Source organism: Mytilus trossulus, chromosome 2 (assembly GCF_036588685.1).
Source record: "Mytilus trossulus isolate FHL-02 chromosome 2, PNRI_Mtr1.1.1.hap1, whole genome shotgun sequence".
NCBI classification, from domain to species: domain Eukaryota; kingdom Metazoa; phylum Mollusca; class Bivalvia; order Mytilida; family Mytilidae; genus Mytilus; species Mytilus trossulus.
In genome coordinates this window covers 49,222,668-49,244,784 of record NC_086374.1, presented here as the reverse complement: position 1 = coordinate 49,244,784, position 22,117 = coordinate 49,222,668, and the positions used below count along the sequence as shown (strand labels likewise).

Below are 22,117 nucleotides of genomic sequence, written 5' to 3'. Positions count from 1 at the left end.
TCGCGGGCATATACAGCTTGTGAACTGTTGTAGGATTATTATTTGTAAATGTTATTATGTATGTATGTATGTAAAAGGTATCAAAAGCTTACTCCCTTTTTTCAAAGTCCGATATTTGTTTCCTTTCTATTAAAATCAATTATTTTCGTGTCTGGCCTCAGACTCCCGCAATTATTCTTCTCCTTTGCTACAATGTTACTTTTGGTAAAAGTCAAATCAAATTAAAAATTTGCACCGTTTCAAACATGAAATAAATGTAACTGCTTATATATAGACCATTATTAGTCTAATAAAATATGCTTCTAGGACAATCCTATCAGTGCTTTTTCTTTTTAGAGCCTTATTAACATGCCAATGGTAGGATATGAATCATGTATAAATGACTCAGACCGTCTAAGGCTAATTTGAGGGGTGGTCGGAGGGGTCCTGATCCCGAAATTCCGAAATCGAAAAATATATTCCCGGATCCCGTAAGGATCAATCCCCAAATCCCGAGCTAAAAAACACCCGATCCCGACGCCCTCGAAAAAGGTCCTGCCTGTCTCTAATCTCTACCTTACTTCCTTTTTTTGCAAAATCACTATTTTCCGTTTCAACAATAAATTTGTATGCCCCATTTATGGGCATTAAATTTCTAGTCAGTGCATCCGTCCGTCCGTCCGTCTGGCTTCAGGTTAAAGTTTTTGGTCAATGTATAGTTTTAGACGAAGTTGAGCATGTTTTACTTATTTATATATATATGCAAGTGGTATGACCCCTTACATATTAAACATACTAAAGAAAACAGTAGAGAGAATATAGAGAATCTATATATATTAAAGTAGTATGATATAATTGTAGTTTATATGTATAGTATAGATAATATAGACTATTTACGTGACGATAAATGAATGACAAAAATGAATGTGTTTTTTCACACAGCCTGGGTCGTTGCTTACACTTGTGACAACATATAACGATTCAGTCAATGTGAAAATGGCTTGCATGAATCTTAAATAAAACATGATAATATAGGCTATGCATGTGTCGTTATTTACGTTACGATAAGTGAATGACAAAAATGATTATGTTTATTTTCACATGGCCTGGGTTGTTGTTTACACTTGGGACAACATTCTTATATAACGATTCAGGCAATGAATCTTTAAATAAAACATGATAATATAGGGTATGTAATGTAAATTTGCTAATTATAAACTTTGGGAAATATAAACGGAAGAGGAAGTTGTCTATGAATAAAAGCCGGGGTGATGACGGACACATATCCGGACTTCTTTTTTTCCGTTTTTCTCCCAAAATAACCGAAACTGAATAATCATAAGAATGGATGACAAATGCGACTATGCATGGTACCTATAGGACATACATTCACAATGATCAATTTATTGTGGAAGGAGGAGAAGCGACACCAAAAATGAGGTCTTCTCGTTTAATAGTATAGATAATATAGGCTATGCATGTGTCGTTATTTACGTTACGATAAGTGAATGACAAAAATGATTATGTTTATTTTCACATGGCCTGGGTTGTTGTTTACACTTGGGACAACATTCTTATATAACGATTCAGGCAATGAATCTTTAAATAAAACATGATAATATAGGGTATGTAATGTAAATTTGCTAATTATAAACTTTGGGAAATATAAACGGAAGAGGAAGTTGTCTATGAATAAAAGCCGGGGTGATGACGGACACATATCCGGACTTCTTTTTTTCCGTTTTTCTCCCAAAATAACCGAAACTGAATAATCATAAGAATGGATGACAAATGCGACTATGCATGGTACCTATAGGACATACATTCACAATGATCAATTTATTGTGGAAGGAGGAGAAGCGACACCAAAAATGAGGTCTTCTCGTTTAATAGTATAGATAAGTTAAAAATTTACCAAAAATAAAAAGATAGGAGTTGTACAAGTGAGATTTTATTCCTCAGAAATGCCATGTAAACCATTGAGAATCAGTACCAGTGAACTTGAACCTTGTGGAAGTCACCATGGTTACGATTATTTTGCTGGTAGTGAAGTAACATACATTATTATATGGACATGTTTTGGACTTATACCTTTGGGTAAGTATGTATTATAATATTCTGGTAGTGAAGTAACAAAAATCATTATATGGTCATATGGACTAATACCTCCAGGTAAGTATATATTACATTGAAAAATTTGTGTCATGTTTAGATTTCTTTCAATTAAGGAGGCTCGCGGGTATAAGATTTTCAGAAAAAAATGAAACATTTATTTTTCATTACAAATTTTATTAATTACCTTCAGTAGTTGTTATTTTATCATATGGTACAAAAATCATTCTGTGTTGGCCCTAGGTGACTTTTAAAATGTAGATATCATTAAAAAAAAGCTCCAAATTATCTCCCTTTGGTACAAAAATGCCATTTTATTTTTGGCATTAAATTGAAATATCTTTTTTGAATCATAGGTGACCTATATTTTTAGCTCACCTGGCCCGAAGGGCCAAGTGAGCTTTTCTCACCACTTGGCGTCCGTCGTCGTCGGCGTCCGTCGTCGTCGTCGTTAACAATTTACATTTTGAACTTCTTCTAGAGAACCACTGAATGGAATGGAACCAAACATGGCATGAATGTTCCTTATGAGGTGCTGACCAAGTGTTGTTACTTTGTAGCCGATCCATCATCCAAGATGGCCGCCAGCGGGGGACTTAGTTTAACATAGGACACTATGGGAAATGCATACAAATGACTTCTTTTAGAGAACCATTGAATGGAATGAAACCAAACATGGCATGAATGTTCCTTATGAGGTGCTGACCAAGTGTTGTTACTTTGTTGCCGATCCATCATCCAAGATGGCCGCCAGCCGGGGACTTAGTTTAACATAGGACCCTATGGGAAATGCATACAAATGACTTCTTTTAGAGAACCACTGAATGGAATTAAACCAAACATAGCATGAATTATCCTAATGGGGTGCTGACCAAGTGTTGTTACTTTGTAGCCGATCCATCATCCAAGATGGCCGCCAGCGGGGGACTTAGTTTAACATAGGACCCTATGGGAAATGCATACAAATGACTTCTTCTAGAGAACCACTAAATGGAATGAAACCAAACATAGCATGAATATTCATTCCTTATGGAGTGCTGACCAAGTGTTGTTACTTTGTAGCCGATCCATTATCCAAGATGGCCACCAGCGGGGACTTAGTTTAACATAGGACCCTATGGGAAATGCATACAAATGACTTCTTTTAGTGAACCACTGAATGGAATGAAACCAAACATGGCATGAATGTTCCTTATGTGGTGCTGACCAAGTGTTGTTACTTTGTAGCCGATCCATCATCAAAGATGGCCGCCAGCAGGGGACTTAGTTTAACACAGGACCCTATGGGAAATGCATACAAATGACTTCTTTTAGAGAACCACTGAATGGAATAAAACCAAACATAGCATGAATGTTCCTTATGGGGTGCTGACCAAGTGTTGTTACTTTGTAGCCGATCCATCATCCAAGATGGCCGCCAGCGGGGGACTTAGTTTAACATAGGACCCTATGGGAAATGCATACAAATGACTTCTTTTAGAGAACCACTGAATGGAATGAAACCAAACATGGCATGAATGTTCCTTATGAGGTGCTGACCAAGTGTTGTTACTTTGTTGCTGATCCATCATCCAAGATAGCCGCCAGCCGGGGACTTAGTTTAACATAGGACCCTATGGGAAATGCATACAAATGACTTCTTTTAGAGAACCACTGAATGGAATAAAACCAAACATAGCATGAATGTTCCTTATGGGATGCTGACCAAGTGTTGTTACTTTTTAGCCGATCCATCATCCAAGATGGCCGCCAGCGGGGGACTTAGTTTAACATAGGACCCTATGGGAAATGCATACAAATGACTTCTTCTAGAGAACCACTAAATGGAATGAAACCAAACATAGCATGAATGTTCCTTATGGAGTGCTGACCAAGTGTTGTTACTTTGTAGCTGATCCATTATCCAAGAAGGCAGCCAGCGGGGGACTTAGTTTAACATAGGACCCTATTGGAAATGCATACAAATCACTTCTTCTAGTGAACCACTGAATGGAATGAAACCAAACATGGCATGAATGTTCCTTATGTGGTGCTGACCAAGTGTTGTTACTTTGTAGCTGATCCATCATCCAAGATGGCCGCCAGCGTGGGACTTAGTTTAACATAGGACCCTATGGGAAATGCATACAAATGACTTCTTTTAGAGAACCACTGAATGGAATGAAATCAAACATGGCATGAATGTTCCTAATGTGGTGCTGACCAAGTGTTGTTACTTTGTAGCCGATCCATTATCCAAGATTGCCGCCAGCGGGGACTTAGTTTAACATAGGACCCTATAAGGAAATGCATACAAATGACTTCTTTTAGAGAACCACTGAATGGAATAAAACCAAACATTGCATGAATGTTCTTTATGAGGTGCTGACCAAGTGTTGTTACTTTGTAGCTGATCCATCATCCAAGATGGCCGCCAGCAGGGAACTTAGTTTAACATAGGACCCTATGAGAAATGCATACAAATGACTTCTTTTAGAGAACCACTGAATGGAATAAAACCAAACATGGCATGAATGTTCCTTATGAGGTGCTGACCAAGTGTTGTTACTTTGTAGCCGATCCGTCATCCAAGATGGCCGCCAGTGGGGGACTTTTGAATGAAATTAAACATGTTCCTTTTCTTATAAATGAGGTTGTGTTGTCACTTTTAGCCAAATTTTATATTTTTTTATATGATTTCAAAAACCCAAGTAGAATCAGGTGAGCGATACAGGCTCTTGAGAGCCTCTAGTTTATAGTTGTTTTCGAATAAGCTGAACATAAACTAAATAATTCTAAAATTTAAGCGATTTCTGTAATTTAGTTCTTTTTTTATTTCGATATTACCGCTATTTCTCCTATTAGTTCAACAGAAAAAAAGGATATTAACAAAAATGTATGCTTAGAAGGCAGATTGTGAGCGTAAATGAATGGTGACCCCATTTTTTATTTCATCTTTCTATTACGTATAAGATAAAGTTCATTTATAGAAAAATATAGCGAAATCCTATATTAAATTTTAAAAAATGATTTAGACCCGCGAGCCCCCTTAATGACACAAGTGCCTTTTAGATATGATACTACAAGCAATGAACTTTTATTTCTGTTGGCATGGATGTTTTTCATGATTATAAAAATAAGTTAGCCAATGTATTCCATTAGAAAAAAAAATATATAAGGATTATATTATTGTTTGTTTTTGAAATTTATACAAAATCATTCTTTTGCTATAAATGTCTGTTTATAGAAAGAGTTGGATAAACATGAAATAATGAAATATGATTGGTTAAGCATTAATATTTTAAAAACTGCCAAGCTTAAGGAGTCTTTTGTAGTAATTTCTTTTAGATTTAGATGAAATATGTGTGGATTAAGCAAGCTTAGTCCGGAAATATTTCAAATAGACAAGCTGACATTTATCCTCAAGTTTTATTGTAAGCAGAGAAACAAGAAGTAATCAATTACAAATGTTTATGATATAACTTTGTATTTCTGTTTATTCAGTCTGTATTCTGTGTGCGTACATAGCAGCTAAATGTCGTCAGTGGAAACATAGTCGCCATGTTAAACGTCAGCAACATTACATTGGCAATCAACAAAGAAATAATGATTTGTCTACTAATAAAGGTAGGTATCAAAAATAAACTACAGTTAAACATATTTCATTATTTAATGTTTCCCTAAAATCTTTGTGCAATACAACTAGTGATAAGTATGGTACACCACCAAGTTTAACAAAGACTGCTGCAGAGTAAGAAAGATAAATGTTTGAGAAATGTATGCTATTGATCAATCCAAAAATAGATTTATGAAGGTGTCCAAAGTCCTTTCATATCAGTTTCCATTGCACGCATAGAGTTTAGTTTTATCATCAATTTCTTAAAATTTTTAGAAAACATCACAATCTATCAACATTGAATTTCATGGTTATTGACTGCTACAGGCCATAACAGTTAATTAAACAAGTACAAAAATTCCCAAACAGATGTACCAAGAAAAAAAAGAATCTGATTATATCAATAGTATATACATCTTTTATAGAGAGTGAATTTCAGTATCAAGCAGAGGAATGGTTAGGTGCAAAAGAAGATTCCCGTCTAGTGTCTGTTCAACTGAAATTGAAATGTCAGCTTAGTGTCCTTAGTGCAAGGGGAACACGTCTGAGGACCATAAATATGGATTTTATTGAAGAAGTTCAAATCTGGATCAGTAACAACAAAGGACAGAAGACCATTGTTGTGAAAATGCCAAAGGAATATGACATGGTAAACTAAGTTTTGTGAAAGCAATTTAGGTTATTGAGGTTAACAAATTAATGCAAATTAATATTTACTGGAATTTGATTTCAGGGTTGTCCCATTTTCTGAGATTATAGAATTGTAAAAATAGTTATACAGTAAAACCTGTGAAATCGAAACATACACAAATATGTCTTCTTAATTTGAACTTTCTTTAAGTGAAGATCTGTCTTTAAATCAGGAAAAAACTTTTATCAATATAGTATTCACTTTTGACAGGTTGCACTCTTATATGTGAAATCTGGTATCAATGTTTTGTTTTTTTTATAAAATTTTATGATTCAGAGTATTTTAATTGATAACAGTCATCAAAATAGACTGAAATTGTTAAAATTAATTAAAAAAAAGTTTAAAAAAGAAAAAAGAAATTTGTTTCTTTTCTTATGGTCCGAATTCTTCCTTTGTAGATCCTAGTTTTTCCAAATTACAACATGCGATCATCTTTCTTGACAAGTCTGACTTCCACTCTGAAGAGGTATGGTAAAAAGTATACCATTATGGAGATGAGGCTCAAAACTATATATGACCAAGCTGTTACCCAAAAAAAAAGAAACATGCAGTTAGAAAAGTTCTTTAAATCTGTATTCTCAGAGGTATGTTAATAGAAGCCTAGATATTACAAGATATACTTTAAATTTGCATATATGTCACAAACTTTAGTAAACTTTAAATCATATAAAAAAGAAGATGTGGTATGATTGCCAATGAGACAACTGACCACAATAGACCAAAATGACACAAACATTAACAATTACAGGTCAGTACACCAACACCTTTTCGCCTAACAAGTTGAAAGAGTAGTCAAGAGTTGATACTGAGGTATGCTGCGGTTTTCAAAACCTTCTATATACAAACTTTTATATTAACTTAAACTTTTAAGAGAGTAATTGAAATATGCTTCTTTTTGATTTTGAGAGTATTCTGATGTCGTTCAAGAGTTATAAGACTTTAATTTAATGCAATTTAAAAAAATGTCTAAACAAATTTAAATTTCAGTATGTGTAGATCAATTTGCACCAAATTTTTTTTTTTTTGGTGAATTTGTGAACAATTCTAAAGTTCCCTGTTTATTTTAAAATTTATCTCGAGATATGGCACTTTTATTAATCGATTTAAGACAATTTTTATACACTTAAGGATAACTTGTTATTAGTTTTTCTGATATATAATATATTTGCAGGCATTTGATATGGATTATGATCCAAACTTAGAGAATCACGGAGTAGAGACAGCACAAGTTAAAGAAATGTTATCAATTGAACTCACTAAGGTATTATTATGATAGAGACAGCACAAGTTAAAGAAATGTTATCAATTGAACTCACTAAGGTATTATTATGATAGAGACAGCACAAGTTAAAGAAATGTTATCAATTGAACTCACTAAGGTATTATTATGATAGAGACAGCACAAGTTAAAGAAATGTTATCAATTGAACTCACTAAGGTATTATTATGAATATAAATAGTTTGCCTAGAAGCTAAATCGACAGCAGGGGTATACTTCATGAAGAAGAAAAAAATGGTTGTCTTAAAAAAAAAATATGCGCCCACCAATCTTAACAGTTAGAATTAATAACTGCTGTTAGTTCTTAATGTCATCATTCATATTATTATAGAAGCACATACATTTGCTATAGTATACATTGTATACCTGTAATATAATAGTTTAACCATGAAGATTAAAATAATTTAAGGTAATTCTGGAAATGTTGAATGATGGATTGTTTTTATAAGTGTTAAAAATATAGTTGGGCAGATTTATAAGTTAGGAGTGTGCTTAGAAAGCAAATACTTTTAATATGTTTATATGTATGGTGTGAGAGGTGTCTTTATTTTTTCAGAATTGTCTATTTGGAAAACTCAACTTATATTAGAAGTAATGCATGTGCCTTCAAATCTTACTCATTAACACAATGAAAAATAATAGTTAGACTTATCCTGCCAAAAGACATTTTCATGTCAATAAATTGTCTTCAACAATAGATAATGTCTTTACCAAGTTAATTGTTTTTACTAGTATTAAGTAACAGAGGTTAGTTCTGCAACAGTAACCCCTTCCCACCCTTAAAAAAAACACGCACAAAGATAAATGTAATTAAAACAAAAGACGACTTCTGATTGTTTTGTTGTGTCTGAAATATAACAGAACAGATAAAGACTAGATTCGGAGTCTATAGTAAACATGCTTATTATATTTATTTGTTTTACAGGAAGAATTTGCTCATGCTCTGACATGTAATCTAAATTCGGAGTTTGTAGAAATCTTGCTGATTATATTTATTTGTTTTACAGGAAGAATTTGCTCAAGCTCTGATATGTAATCTAAATTTGGAGTTTGTAGAAATCATGCTGATTATATTTATTTGTTTTACAGGAAGAATTTGCTCATGCTCTGGCATGTAAACCAGATTCAGAGTTTGTAGAAAACATGTTTAGTTTGTTAGATTCTGATAGAAATGGGTACATCTCATTCAGAGATTTCCTCAATGCTGTTGTATTGTTTTCTAAAGGTAAGAACATTCTCATAATATGCTGTTTATCTTGCAAACAGACCATTATTGTTATTAATTATTTTGCTTTGCAACAGAATTGCTGAACAAAGTCATACCTTCCAAGATTAGGATAGCTAATAGCATTCACTTTTACAGCTATTTTTGTTGGTCCCATTAACTTTGGAGTTAAAAAAATCTGGTCATTATTAAAAATTACATGTAGCATTAAAAAACCTGAAATCATTGTTTCCCAATATTATTAACTGTGCCAAATACATTTGATGTAACATAGGCAGAGGTTTCGAATAAAACATCTAGCAAAACAACTGATTTGGTCTTTTTACCATTTCCAAACAAGGTGTTGTTCAACTACTAGGGAATAATTTATTTTTCGTGAGTTGATGAAAACTTATTTTACATGGATATTTAGTTTCATGGGTTCAACAAAGTCTGTATACATTGTATATTCATTTAGGAAATTTGTAATTGGTTGAACATTTAAATCGGTGTTCTTGTGTGTCCAAGAAATCCATGAAAATTGGTATTCAACACAAACATTAATGATTCAACAGAATCCAAATTCTTTAACTTAGTATAAACATAACCAAAAAACACATGATGCAGTCATTGAATTACAAGATCAGATAGGAAAATAACCATCAACTACATGAATCAGATGTGCTCATTGAATTACAGAATAAGAGGCAAAAATAGACACGATTCCTTGTCTTGATGTTTTAAGTTTGATACAGACTACATTTAAAACTGTCTGCTCATTATAATCATGGTTAAAAAAAAGACAACACTCCAAATGTTAAAAATTGATATATTTTTTCCAGGAACTTGCCAGGAGAAACTACATTTACTCTTTAGAATGTTTGATATGGATGGAAAAGGATGCCTTCAAAAGGAAGAATTATCTAGAATGTTTGGGTTAGTTCATACTTTGTGTTTGCCATTGATTTTATTCTGACACCAGAAAAAAAAAATTCTTCAGTACTTCACTCCTGCTATAAATGAGAAGTTTTACATGACATGGCATTCAATTTTAAAAAAAATCCAGGGAAACATTGCTTTAAAAGAAATATGAAATACATTTCTATTTAAAGATGAAAAGAAATATTCAGGATAAGCCAAACTTTAATAATTGAAATCCTCTAGAAGCATACAATGGAGAATGATTGTCTAACCTTTTGACCTTTCATTCAAGTCCCATAGCTTAGAACAACAAAAATACAACATCTAAAAATCTAAAGAGAGCTTAATAATGAATAACACAGATATGAAAATCAGTGAATGCAAACTAATACAATATTATTAGTGCTGAATGTTGAGCAGACAAGTGATAACTATTTGACAGTCCTCAAACAACCTATGTGAGAATTATAAGCAGTGTTTTTTGCAAGTGTGATCAAATGACAAGCATAACAATTGTAAACAAATTGTCATAGTTTTACTAAAGATATTACAACAATAATTTGATAATGAACAAAATTTTATGGAATATCTTGACATGTATAATTCTAGAAAAATTTTGCCTTTAGTATCACAATAAATAAACCACTTATATTTATATTTCTTTAGTTAAAATGAATGTTTTTATGTAAATTACAATTTGTATTCTATGTTAATAGTTCTTTGTTGGAAATGGCAAATAATAACATCAGTAAACCAGATTTAGAGAGTTTGGTGGAGTCTATGTGCTCAGAGAATGGACTAAATGACCAATCATCTTACAACTTTGAGGATTTCTGCCAGTTGTTATCTCCACAGATGGACAAAATCTGGAATGCTGGATTAGAGTGGAAAGGTAATCAAGGGGTTTATGAATTGAGCAAGGTGTCTGTGAGTACATCTTAAATATTTTCTCCACAGTTTTGTTTTATACTATTTTCCACAATTTATTCCGAAAAATTCAGTGTTTTTTTTTTAAGCGATATAGCTTATTTTGGCAAGTCAGATGAAGTAGGAACAATGAAGGTCATATGACTGATATGTTGACATGATTTTTAAAAATAGCTAAATGTCTGTTTCATTTTTGTCTCGCCTTGACGGTGTTAAAAAGCGAGACATAGGTATGCTGTTCTGGCAACGGGGGTGACCCCGGCGTCAACAATGTATTAGTTTGTGATTAGCTCAGTTTGCTGGGGAACCACTAGTGGTAGGTCAATGATAATTGGTATGCAGATGTATTAGCATTGCCACATCTTATTGCCATGGAGATTATTTGGCTCTGCTCCTTCAGTCATGGTCTATTGACTTTGAATGGTTTGCTTACTTTACATGTATTAGTTTCTGATTAGGTCAGTTTATTGGGATCAACTTGTGGTACTTCAATGATATTTGGTATGCAGTTGTATAAGCATTGCCACATCTCATTGCCATGGACATTATTTGGCTCTGACCCCTCAGTCATGTTCTATTGACTTTGCATTATCAAAATTACAAAAAGGCAAGACAATTCTCTGTGATAACAGTTTATCTTTCTTTAATTTGATATATTATCTTGTCTTAGCTTCTGATACAAAGATTGATAGGGAAAAAACATATTTTTGGGAGTCTTAATGAGATTCTGCCATGGGATAATTTCAGTGTCATTGCTCATCAACTTCCATTTTACTGAATACTTTTATACAATGTATTCCTAATGATAAGTGGATTTTGATATCATAGGTGAGCCACAAATATGAATGTTCCAAAAAACATATATTCAAAACAGGCTTAGAAATATGCAAAATTAGGCAAAACCACAAAGTTATTATTCACCCAAGTACATTTTTAGCTCACCTGGCCCAAAGGGCCAAGTGAGCTTTTCTCATCACTTGGCGTCCGGCGTCCGGCGTCGGCGTCCGTCGTCGTCGTCCTGGGTTAACTTTTACAAAAATCTTCTCCTCTGAAACTACTAGGCCAAATTTAACCAAACTTGGCCACAATCATCATTGGGGTATCTAGTTTAAAAATTGTGTCCGGTGACCCCGCCAACTAACCAAGATGGCCGCCATGGCTATAAATAGAACATAGGGGTAAAATGCAGTTTTTGGCTTATAACTCAAAAACCAAAGCATTTAGAGAAAATCTGACATGGGGTAATATTGTTAATCAGGTTAAGATCTATCTGCTCTGAAATTTTCAGATGAATCTGACATTCCGTTGTTAGGTTGCTGCCCCTGAATTGGTAATTTTAAGGAAATTTTGTTGTTTTTGGTTATTATCTTGAATATTATTTTAGATAGAGATAAACTGTAAAAAGCAATAATGTTCAGCAAAGTAAAATCTACAAATAAGTCAACATGACCAAAATGATCAGTTGACCACTTTAGGAGTTATTGCCCTTTATAGTCAATTTTTAACCATTTTTCGTAAATCTTAGTAATCTTTTAGAAAAATCTTCTCCTCTGAAACTGCTGGGCCAAATTATTTGAAACTTGGCCACAATCATCATTGGGGTATCTAGTTTAAAAATTGTGTCCGGTGACCCCGCCAACTAACCAAGATGACCGCCATGGCTATAAATAGAACATAGGGGTAAAATGCAGTTTTTGGCTTATAACTCAAAAACCAAAGCATTTAGAGCAAATCTGACATGTGTAAAATTGTTAATCAGGTGAAGATCTATCTGCCCTGAAATTTTCAGATGAATTGGACAACCTGTTTTTGGGTTGCAGCCCCTGAATTGGTAATTTTAAGGAAATTTTGCTGTTTTTGGTTATTATATTGAATTTTATTATAGATATAGGTAAACTGTAAACAGCAATAATGTTCAGCAAGGTCAGATTTACAAATAAGTCAACATGACCAAAATGGTCAGTTGACCTCTTTAGGAGTTATTGCCCTTTAAAGTCAATTTTTAACCATTTTTCGTAAATTTTATATATCTTTTACTAAAATCTTCTTCTCTGAAACTGCTGTGCCAAATTGATCCAAACTTGGCCACAATCATCTTTGGGGTTTCTTGTTTAAAAAATGTGTCCGGTGACCTGGCCATCAAACCAAGATGGCCGCCACAGCTAAAAATAGAACATAGGGGTAAAATGCAGTTTTGGGCTTATAACTCAAAAACCAAATAATTTAGAGAAAATCTGACATGAAGTAAAATTGTTAATCAGGTCAAGATCTATCTGCCCTGAAATTTTCAGATGAATTGGACAACCTGTTTTTGGGTTGCGGCCCCTGAATTGGTAATTTTAAGGACATTTTGCTGTTTTTGGTTATTATATTGAATATTATTATAGATATAGGTAAACTATAAACAGCAATAATTTTCAGCAAAGTAAGATCTACAAATAAGTCAACATGAACGAAATGGTCAATTGACCCCTGTAGGAGTTATTGACCTTTGTAGTCAATTTTCAATCTGCTTCCTTTGTTTAATATTCACATAGACCAAGGTGAGCGACACAGGCTCTTTAGAGCCTCTAGTTTCTTTAATCTAGACAATTAGTACCCACAAAAAAAAAGTATTGAATTCACACTGCATTCTTAAATTTTCTCATCAACAACAATTCAAGGCTTTCTTAAAAAATTTCAAGCTTCATGAAAGCATTCTGTACTTCTAGATTAATTTTGACATCAATCACTAATCAACTTCCTGATAACTGAATAAAGAGGGTATTCTAAGTGAGTAGCAGTTACTGCTCACAGTTTAACTTGCCTTTTTTCTTTTTAACAGGTAGAAAGAATTGTTACCCATCAAACGACAAGAAAAGAATGTAAGTAACTGCTCAATATTAGGGATTGCATGTGTGTAGTAAATGATAAACAGAAACACATTTAAGTATTAGATACTGTTATGATGCATTATTCTACTCTTGTTTTAGATTAGGCCAAAATAGTGTTTGTTTGTTGTCTACGTTCTAACCCTAATTTGAGGTTGAAAACTATCATATTCTTATTTTAGATGGTAAAGAAATTTTGCATAGAAATGAAAAGACAAGTAGGGCACTAAATTCGATACACTTTGGTGACTTCTGAATGTTTAAAGGTTTTAAACAGTTGTACCATCAATATTTTGGTGATATATGGATGTAAAAAACATGTGACTATAAAGCATGTTAAATTTTCTTAATAATAATTTTTATGCCCCACTTTTAACAGTAAAAGGGCATTATGTTTTCTGGTCTGTCCGTTTGCTCGTTCGTTCGTCTGTCCCGCTTCAGGTTAAAGTTTTTGGTCAAGGTAGTTTTTGACGAAGTTGAAGTCCAATCAACCTGAAACTTGGTATACATGTTCCTTATGATATGATCTTTCTAATTGTAATGCCTAGTTAGAGTTCTGATCCCAATTTCATGGTCCACTGAACATAGAAAATGATAGTGGGAGTGGGGCATCCGTGTACTGGGGACACATTCTTGTTTTTACATACTTTCTTGAACAGTTGTTATGAAATGATAAACAGTGAATCACATTTTTATGATATTTTCATATAATTTCAACAACATGAAGAGAAATGGCCTTCAATTATTTGCTTTCAGAAATAGAGAAATATGAATATAAATTGATAATACATGTAGTAACTACTTATTTCCAGAGGAAAATCCCCTAAAGCATCACCAAAACCTAAGAAAGTTTCACCTAAAGCATCTCTGAATGAATTATCCAAACTTTCTCCCAATTCATCTCCGAAAAATTCACCTTACCCAGACAAGTAAGTATAAAACTGCACAGCATTCCCATTCTTTAAAAATTTAGTTTTTCTATATTTTAAAAGTCTCTTCATTTCATTTTCATATTTTTATTAGTTTAGGTAATATTTTAGCGTGTAAGATTATTTTTGTTTCAGTTTATCTTAAATTTTGAATAATTTAAAACTGTTTGAACTAGTTTAAAAGAGTTAACTGTCAAAAAGCTCCACTCATCCTTAATTTCCATATTTTCCAATTTAAAGAAAAATTGTTACCTTAAAAAAATTACCATCTTTTTACTATACCCAATGTAAAACTTTAACAAAAATACTTTAAATTTGTATACATAGAAAGGCTTCAATAATTTTATAAAGTGAACAAAATACCACTTTAAATGTACCAGATATTATGTAAGTAGTAGCCCTTGTTTGCCAATAGATGATAAAAAAAAATATATTCTGCATAAAGACATGCTTCCTTTTAATGAGAATACTGTAGATTCGTTTTATTTTGTGGATAGTAATTTTTATGAAATGAGAAAAAAAATGTAGTTTGGTGGATATTTGATTCCTTGTTTTGCCAAAATCTGTATAAAAACCAGTAGTGGTGGTTTACCTGTGAAATACATGACAATTTGTTTCCAATGAAAAATAACGAATCCTCAGTATTTTTGCATGTAGATTTAGATATTGTATGTATATTAGCAGATACAAGTATTCATAGTTTTAGAATAAATTGGTCTCAAGATTTTATCATTTTATCTAATTAACAAATTTAGAATTCATTTTATTGAGACCATGTATTTGTTAACTTCAGCTATTGAAATCTACACTACTTTGATTATATCTGTATATATTGTACTTCATATGACCAAAAATGTAGGTACTATTTTTAGCAGGTGATGAAATCATTGTATTTTCTGTACACTCTTTGTGATTTTAATAGCTAAACAATTTGTAGTTACATTATATACAAATTGAAGACACAATGATTTTAATGAATTCTTTTAAATAGTTGCAATGGCAAATCTCAATTCAAATAATTATACTCTTAGATGTTTACCTCGTGAAATTGAAAAAAGATGGGTTTTTTGAATATACAGAATTTTCTTTTTTTATGTAAGTATTTTGTTTAGGACCATCAAAAAAGGAGTTTTGTTTTAATGTCAGATTGAAATATTTCATGTTCTCATAAAATATTCAAATATATTGTGTCACCTATCCATTTAATGACAAGATGACAAATGATGTCAACAACAAGTATTTTATTTTCATAAAACACTCAAAATGTGTATGATTAAAATAAAATTTGGAAAGGAAATGGGAATGTGTCAAAATGACAACAATCTGACCATAGAGCAGACAACAGCCAAAGGCCACCAATGGGTCTTCAATGTAGCGAGAAACTCCTGCACTGGATTGTTTGTTCAAACTTTGATATAACAGAATTCATTAGAAAAAAATCCAAATTGAAATGTCTTCAAATTAAAATGTTGATAGTTGTCAGACATGTAATGTCAGACTCTTTATGTTTTTATCCTCTACATCACGGCTGGTAATCTAAACACGCAGAACATTTGGTTCTGCAATGAAAACCGTGAGAGGATTTTCCGGTTGTGCTTGAGTGGAGCAATTGTCATCGCTTCGAAAGGTATATACATTTCTAAAACGCAATTTTCTTATTCGACTGATCAAAATATTGAAAATCGGAGAATGCTATGCTTTGGTGAATACTTGAACGAAGAGATACATGTATCATTTACTTTTGTACGTGGAGTTAAACTCCTACAAAATCAGTTGCCGCACGAGAATTTGCCTAAAAAAGTTACATTTGAATTTTAAAATGGTTCTTAATACAGACCCTCAAGTTCAAATTAACTTTTTTTTCGGTCAATGGGTATGAATGTTGTTTTGGGCAGCGTGTACGCTGTCCGGTGTTGATCGACATCTTAATAAATCCAAAAACCTCATATTTTCATTATGAAATGCGTGAGGAGATCGGTTCTGATTGAGGACATCTTGAATGCGTGAGGGGACCCAAATCATAATATTATATCCAAACTATGAGTCTTTGAAAGTTGCCTTAATGTGGTCAGATTGTTCATGAAAAGACACATTTGTGTGCATGAAAAAAATGAATGAGATAGAATTTTGAAATACATTGTGGGAAGATAGGTTTTACGAACAATAAAGGGACAAATTTTGTCAACGATTTGTTTCTAGCTACAAATAAAAGTTGAAAAATTCTATATCAGCCCAGTATATGTTTTTACGAAAAGAGTAAACTCCCCTTGTAATTCGTATTTTAAAAAACAAATGGATCGTGAAAACACAAATTTTGATTTATTTTTGGAATATTTTGATTTATACAATACATCACAAGTTTTCTGTATATGAATATACAGTCTAATCAATAAATTGCAAATATTTCTCCACTAAAGGCAACAGTAGTTAACCGTTGTCGAAATTCATAAATTGATTGAGAAAAAACAAATTCAGACTACAAACTAAAACTGAGGGAAACCCATCAAATATAAGAGAAAACGTGGCCTACGACACAACAGCAACACAAAATTAAACTTTAACACACACAGAAACGAATTACAATTTAACAATGGCCATTTTCCTGACTTGGCACAGGAAATTTAAAGAAAAATGGTGGGATGAATCCGCTTCTACTTCTACGGCGATGGTAAATATATCATTCAAAGACAACATTACATGACAGGACTACAATACAAATAAATGGTAGAACATATAGGACAGATAAACACTCCAATTATAGCTTACAAAAGGAACCAGGTTTAAAAAACACTTATACGTCAGACGCGTCTTTCGTACCAGTGACTCTCAGATGAAAAGTCCGAAAGCCAAGAAAAGTATATTGAGGACCAAAAGTTCCAAAAAGTTGCGCCTAATACGGCTAGGGTTTCTGCCTGGAATAAGAACATCCTTGTTATTTCGAATAATTCATAATTTTGCAACCAGTGATGTTTTATAAAATGACTATATAATAGATTTATCAATTTGATGTACATGATAAAATCGAAGTGGTGACTAACCACACAATAAAAACGGATACATAAAACTACCTAAACCAGCACATAAAAATTCACAGCCGAGTAATCCAAAACCATAAACGCACAAAGTGACGTAATATATGAATTTCTTTAACAATATCCCTAAAATAGGATAGACAGAATTCAGGATTAGATTTGCAATACTGATATTATAACATTTATCAATAACACTGAAAATTACAATATTAATTGATATCAAATTGTGGTAGTAAAACTATAATACCGATTATTTGCCCAAATCCACGAATTTGGACACATATTTGAAATTTATTGGTTGGACACATATTTGAAATTTATTGGTTAGACTTTTATTCATAAAAAGAAAACATGGTCATTGATTGTTATTTCAAAATTCTTTCTCATAATTTTTATTTATGCACACAAATTTGTTTTTTTTTCATAAACAATCTAACCATATTTAGGCAACTTTCTACGACTGATAGCTTGTAGTTAAAGATATGATTTCAAGTCCCCTCACGCATTTACGATGTCCTCAATCAGAACCGATTCCCTCACGCATGACAAATTGAAAATATGAGGTTTTTAGATTTATTAAGATGTCTATCAACACCGGACAGCGTCCACGCCGCCAAAAACGACATTCCTACCCATTGACCGAATAAAAAGTTAATTTGAACTTGTAGGTCTGTTAATAGAACCATTTCAAAATCTAAATGTCACTTTTTTAGGCAAATTATCGTGGGACAACTGATTTTGTAGGAGTTCAACTCCACGTACAACAGTAAATTATACATGTATCTCTTCGTTCGAATATTCACCACAGCATAGCATTCTCCGATTTTCAATATTTTGATCAGTTGATAAGAAAATTGCGATTTAGAAATGTCTATACACTTTGAAGCGGTGACAATTACTCCACTCAAGCACAACCGGAAAATCCTCTCACGGTTTTCATTGCAGAACCAAATGTTCTGCGTGTGTAGATTACCAGCCGTGATATGTATTTATTATGAATTTCCATTGGTATTTTACATTTTATTTTTGCAAAGTTGTGAACCTACCTATGAAAATATTGGTTTAATAACTAGATAGCAATTCAAACATTAACAAAAGTGAGGATTATGATTTTTTTCGTTTTTTTCTATTATTGCATGCAGTAAACAAATTATATGACAAAAACACATGCCCAATGCTGTTGTTAAATGGAAAATGTATCTTATTATCATGAGTGTTTGCTTTCATTTCAGTAAAAAAAGATTTTGGTAATTGTTAAAATATATAAACTTTGCTTTATTTGACTTGTTAAACATGCTTGAACAACATCATTTCCATACTTTTATTCTAAACATCTCTGCCTTTCAGCAATGGAGGTTTTTAATCCTTTAGAAAAAAGACTGGTTTTTAGACATTTTGTAGTTTTGACCAACAGTGAAATGAGCTTCTTAAATTGAAGGGATCCACTTTTGAGAAGTGAGACTGAATCTGAAACAAATTATTTAAAAATTAGTAAAAATTGGGAGGGTTAAATTTGGAGATCTTACTTTGCCACAAATATTGATTTTTGAGTTATATTTCAGTATTTTTTTTTAGGATAATAATAAAATGTCCCCAAACCAGTCTGAAGCTAGTATACATTCATAATGACCAGTGATATCAGTTTGTGTCAAGATACATTGCCAGTGTAATTGTCAAGGACCAATTAAACTTTGAAGATCAAACATTCTAGATATCAGTTTTAAAACAGTTGATTGTAGTAATATACATGTAGATGTATGTGAAAATAAAGAAATGTGGTATGATTATTTCAAATCAGACACTTATCCACAAGAAATTAAATGCATCTTAAAGGAGGGTGGAATAGTGATACACAAATCCATCTGTGATTCCGTCAAGTGTTTTTTAGCAAATGATAAAGTATTGCTTTATTTTGATCACATTGCAATGAACCATAAAATAACTTTTATAAGATCAAATTTGTTTTTGATGGATTTGAGATTTACCATTCAAGAGTTATTTCCCTTAGTTACCTCATAAGTTGGTTTTCCTCAGTTTTCAGATGATAATGAAAATACTGATGATCACATTTTTTTTGTTTTGTTTCAGATTTGAACTCTAAAAGTAACAAACAAGATTATTAACCCCTTAAGTGTTTTATTTTTAACCAAATCCTACAACGTTACCCCTTAAACTTGAGTAGGATGTTTGATCTTTTAGGTCCAGGAAAAACCGAGCTTGAAACAGATGTGATCGAATGGTTGAACATAACATGTGAATTTATTATCAATAACAAATAAAAACATTATTACTGAATAACTTGAATAACTAAAGCTATATATATGGAATGCGATTTTAATGCATGAAATAATATACTGTGGATTCATGATTTTTTTTAGGGTATAAATTTTTGTGGATGACAGAAAACTTGCATATCCGTGGATATTTATTTTTGTGGTTCTGCCAAAGTCTGTGTACTTTCTTGCAGAAAATATGTCCAGCTTTGAACAATTTATTTTTTGATTCACTTGTTCCTATGAAATCCACGAAAATTGGTATCCAAGAATAATAATGAATCCTCAATATATGTCAATATGAATCCTCAATATATGTCAATATGAATCCTCAATATATGTCAATATGAATACATTGTACCTGTATTTGAGATCAAATCTTCATTAAATTTTCTGGTACAACTTCAATTATTTACAGAGCTACAGATATAACTCTTTAATATGCAAATCTTTTAAAAATATTTGTTTGTGTTGCAAATTTTTGATAACAATTAATTTATCTCATCCTTAAGAATGGACTGTCTATTGAAGAAAAGTAAGTCAAAGTAAAATTAAAAGATGAAAGACCATGGACAATTATAATGTTTAAATGCAAAATTTATATTTTGATGATACTTATTCATTTGTGGTGTCGCAATGTACTTTTATTTGAAATATCTTTTGATAAAAAAAAGATTTTTAGCACATAACGGTACCCTTTAATTAACTTTTTGTCTAAATTTGCAGTCCGAGGGGTAATTCGGCTAAAAGTGATTAGATAAAGCTGCTTGTATGTATAGATAGTATATAACAAGCTAAGAGTGATCTCAGCAAAAACTTGCCTCTTAAAATGAATGTATTTAATACATTTTTAATTTTCTTAGGAGTATTGATATTGGAAGACGAAAATCAAGCACACCCAACATTGAAAATCGTAGAAAATCCAGTATTCAGCCTTCAACATGCAGTGATGATAGCAGATCAAACAGTCTTAAGTCCAGTAACTTAAGTGATGCCAAGTTTGTAGCTGTCAGGGAAAAATATTCACCGCTAAAGTCAAAACTGAAAACAGTAGCACACTTTATTGAAAACAACAGACAACATATCTTTTTTCTTGTTCTGTTTTTTGGAATATGTCTTGGATTGTTTACAGAAAGGTTCTACTGTAAGTTTGAGAATACTCAGTTGAATAATTTTTAGAGGGTTTACAGTAAGATACAAGTTCAACTATATGTTTTTAAATTTGATTATGTGCCTCGGTTATCAAAACGGTCCAGTGCTATATATAGTCTATGATAGCTCTGATGTCTGATGGCCTATTTGCAGACTTTTGGGGCTTTGTGATGTAAAAGCACAGTCCATATAGTCATCATGTAACATAATCATTACTTTTTTGACATCAGAGATTTTTTATTCTCTTAATTATTACCTATTTTCACATTTCTTGATCAGTTTGAGAAAGATATTTCTCCTCAATAGTGAAATATCTGTTCTCGTAAAATGATTGGTTGAAATTTAATTATGACGTCAAATTTTCAAGGTTTCTGAATTTCCTATTGTGTCGTCATGAAAAAAAGGCGACTATGTCTGATGATGTCACATACAAAGAACACAACTTTCTGCAAATCTTTGAACATGTCGAATAGAAAAGATAAAAATTAGTAGAGTAAAAGAGTATACCACTATAACTCCTGTATAACATGTATAAGAATAGTTCTTCACTCTCAACAGTTAGATTTGAATTATTTGAAAAGCTTAGCAAGTCTTGCGCTTTAAATATTATAATTTAATTAGCTTATAATATCATAACACACAATATGCATGATATGCAGGGTTGGAATCTATATTTTTATGCCCCACCTATGATAGTTGGGGGGCATTATGTTTTCTGGTCTATGCATCCGTTCGTCTGTTCGTCCGTCAGTCTGTCCCGCTTCAGGTTAAAGTTTTTGGTCAAGGTAGTTTTTGATGAAGTTGAAGTCCAATCGACTTCAAACTTGGTACACATGTTACCTATTATATGATCTTTCTAATTTTAATGCCAAATTAGAGGTTTTACCCCAATGTCAGGGTCCACTGAACATGGAAAATGATAGTGTTAGTGGGGCATTCGTGTACTGGGGACACATTCTTGTTCTTCATTTTTATAATTTGTTATCTTTCATTGTTGCTCTGAAAATTACATTTTTGTAGCAACTAATCCATTTTGTACAACATTTTTGCCATTGGTCCTCTTTAGTTTCTTTTTTTCCCGTTAAACCTACAAAAATTTATTTAAAATTACAGATTTTCAATCATAATGCAGCCCCCAAGATTGTTATTACAA

General features: G+C 32.3%; 1 protein-coding gene across 3 annotated transcripts in view; it reads left to right on the top strand.

Annotated features, from left to right (window-relative positions):
* The window catches only part of LOC134707467 (dual oxidase-like), a 65,711-nt gene that overhangs the window by 34,873 nt on the left and 8,721 nt on the right, over positions 1-22,117 (top strand). For 2 of the 3 annotated variants that reach the window (XM_063567223.1, XM_063567225.1), the window contains 11 exons: positions 1,942-2,076; positions 5,575-5,697; positions 6,112-6,335; positions 6,776-6,961; positions 7,549-7,638; positions 8,746-8,881; positions 9,703-9,796; positions 10,498-10,673; positions 13,533-13,572; positions 14,391-14,507; positions 20,676-20,956. In XM_063567223.1, coding sequence (XP_063423293.1) covers positions 1,942-2,076; positions 5,575-5,697; positions 6,112-6,335; positions 6,776-6,961; positions 7,549-7,638; positions 8,746-8,881; positions 9,703-9,796; positions 10,498-10,673; positions 13,533-13,572; positions 14,391-14,507; positions 20,676-20,956 — 1,602 coding nt within the window. The remainder of the gene's footprint in view (positions 1-1,941; positions 2,077-5,574; positions 5,698-6,111; positions 6,336-6,775; positions 6,962-7,548; positions 7,639-8,745; positions 8,882-9,702; positions 9,797-10,497; positions 10,674-13,532; positions 13,573-14,390; positions 14,508-20,675; positions 20,957-22,117) is intronic. The other variant, XM_063567224.1, reaches the window with a different exon arrangement.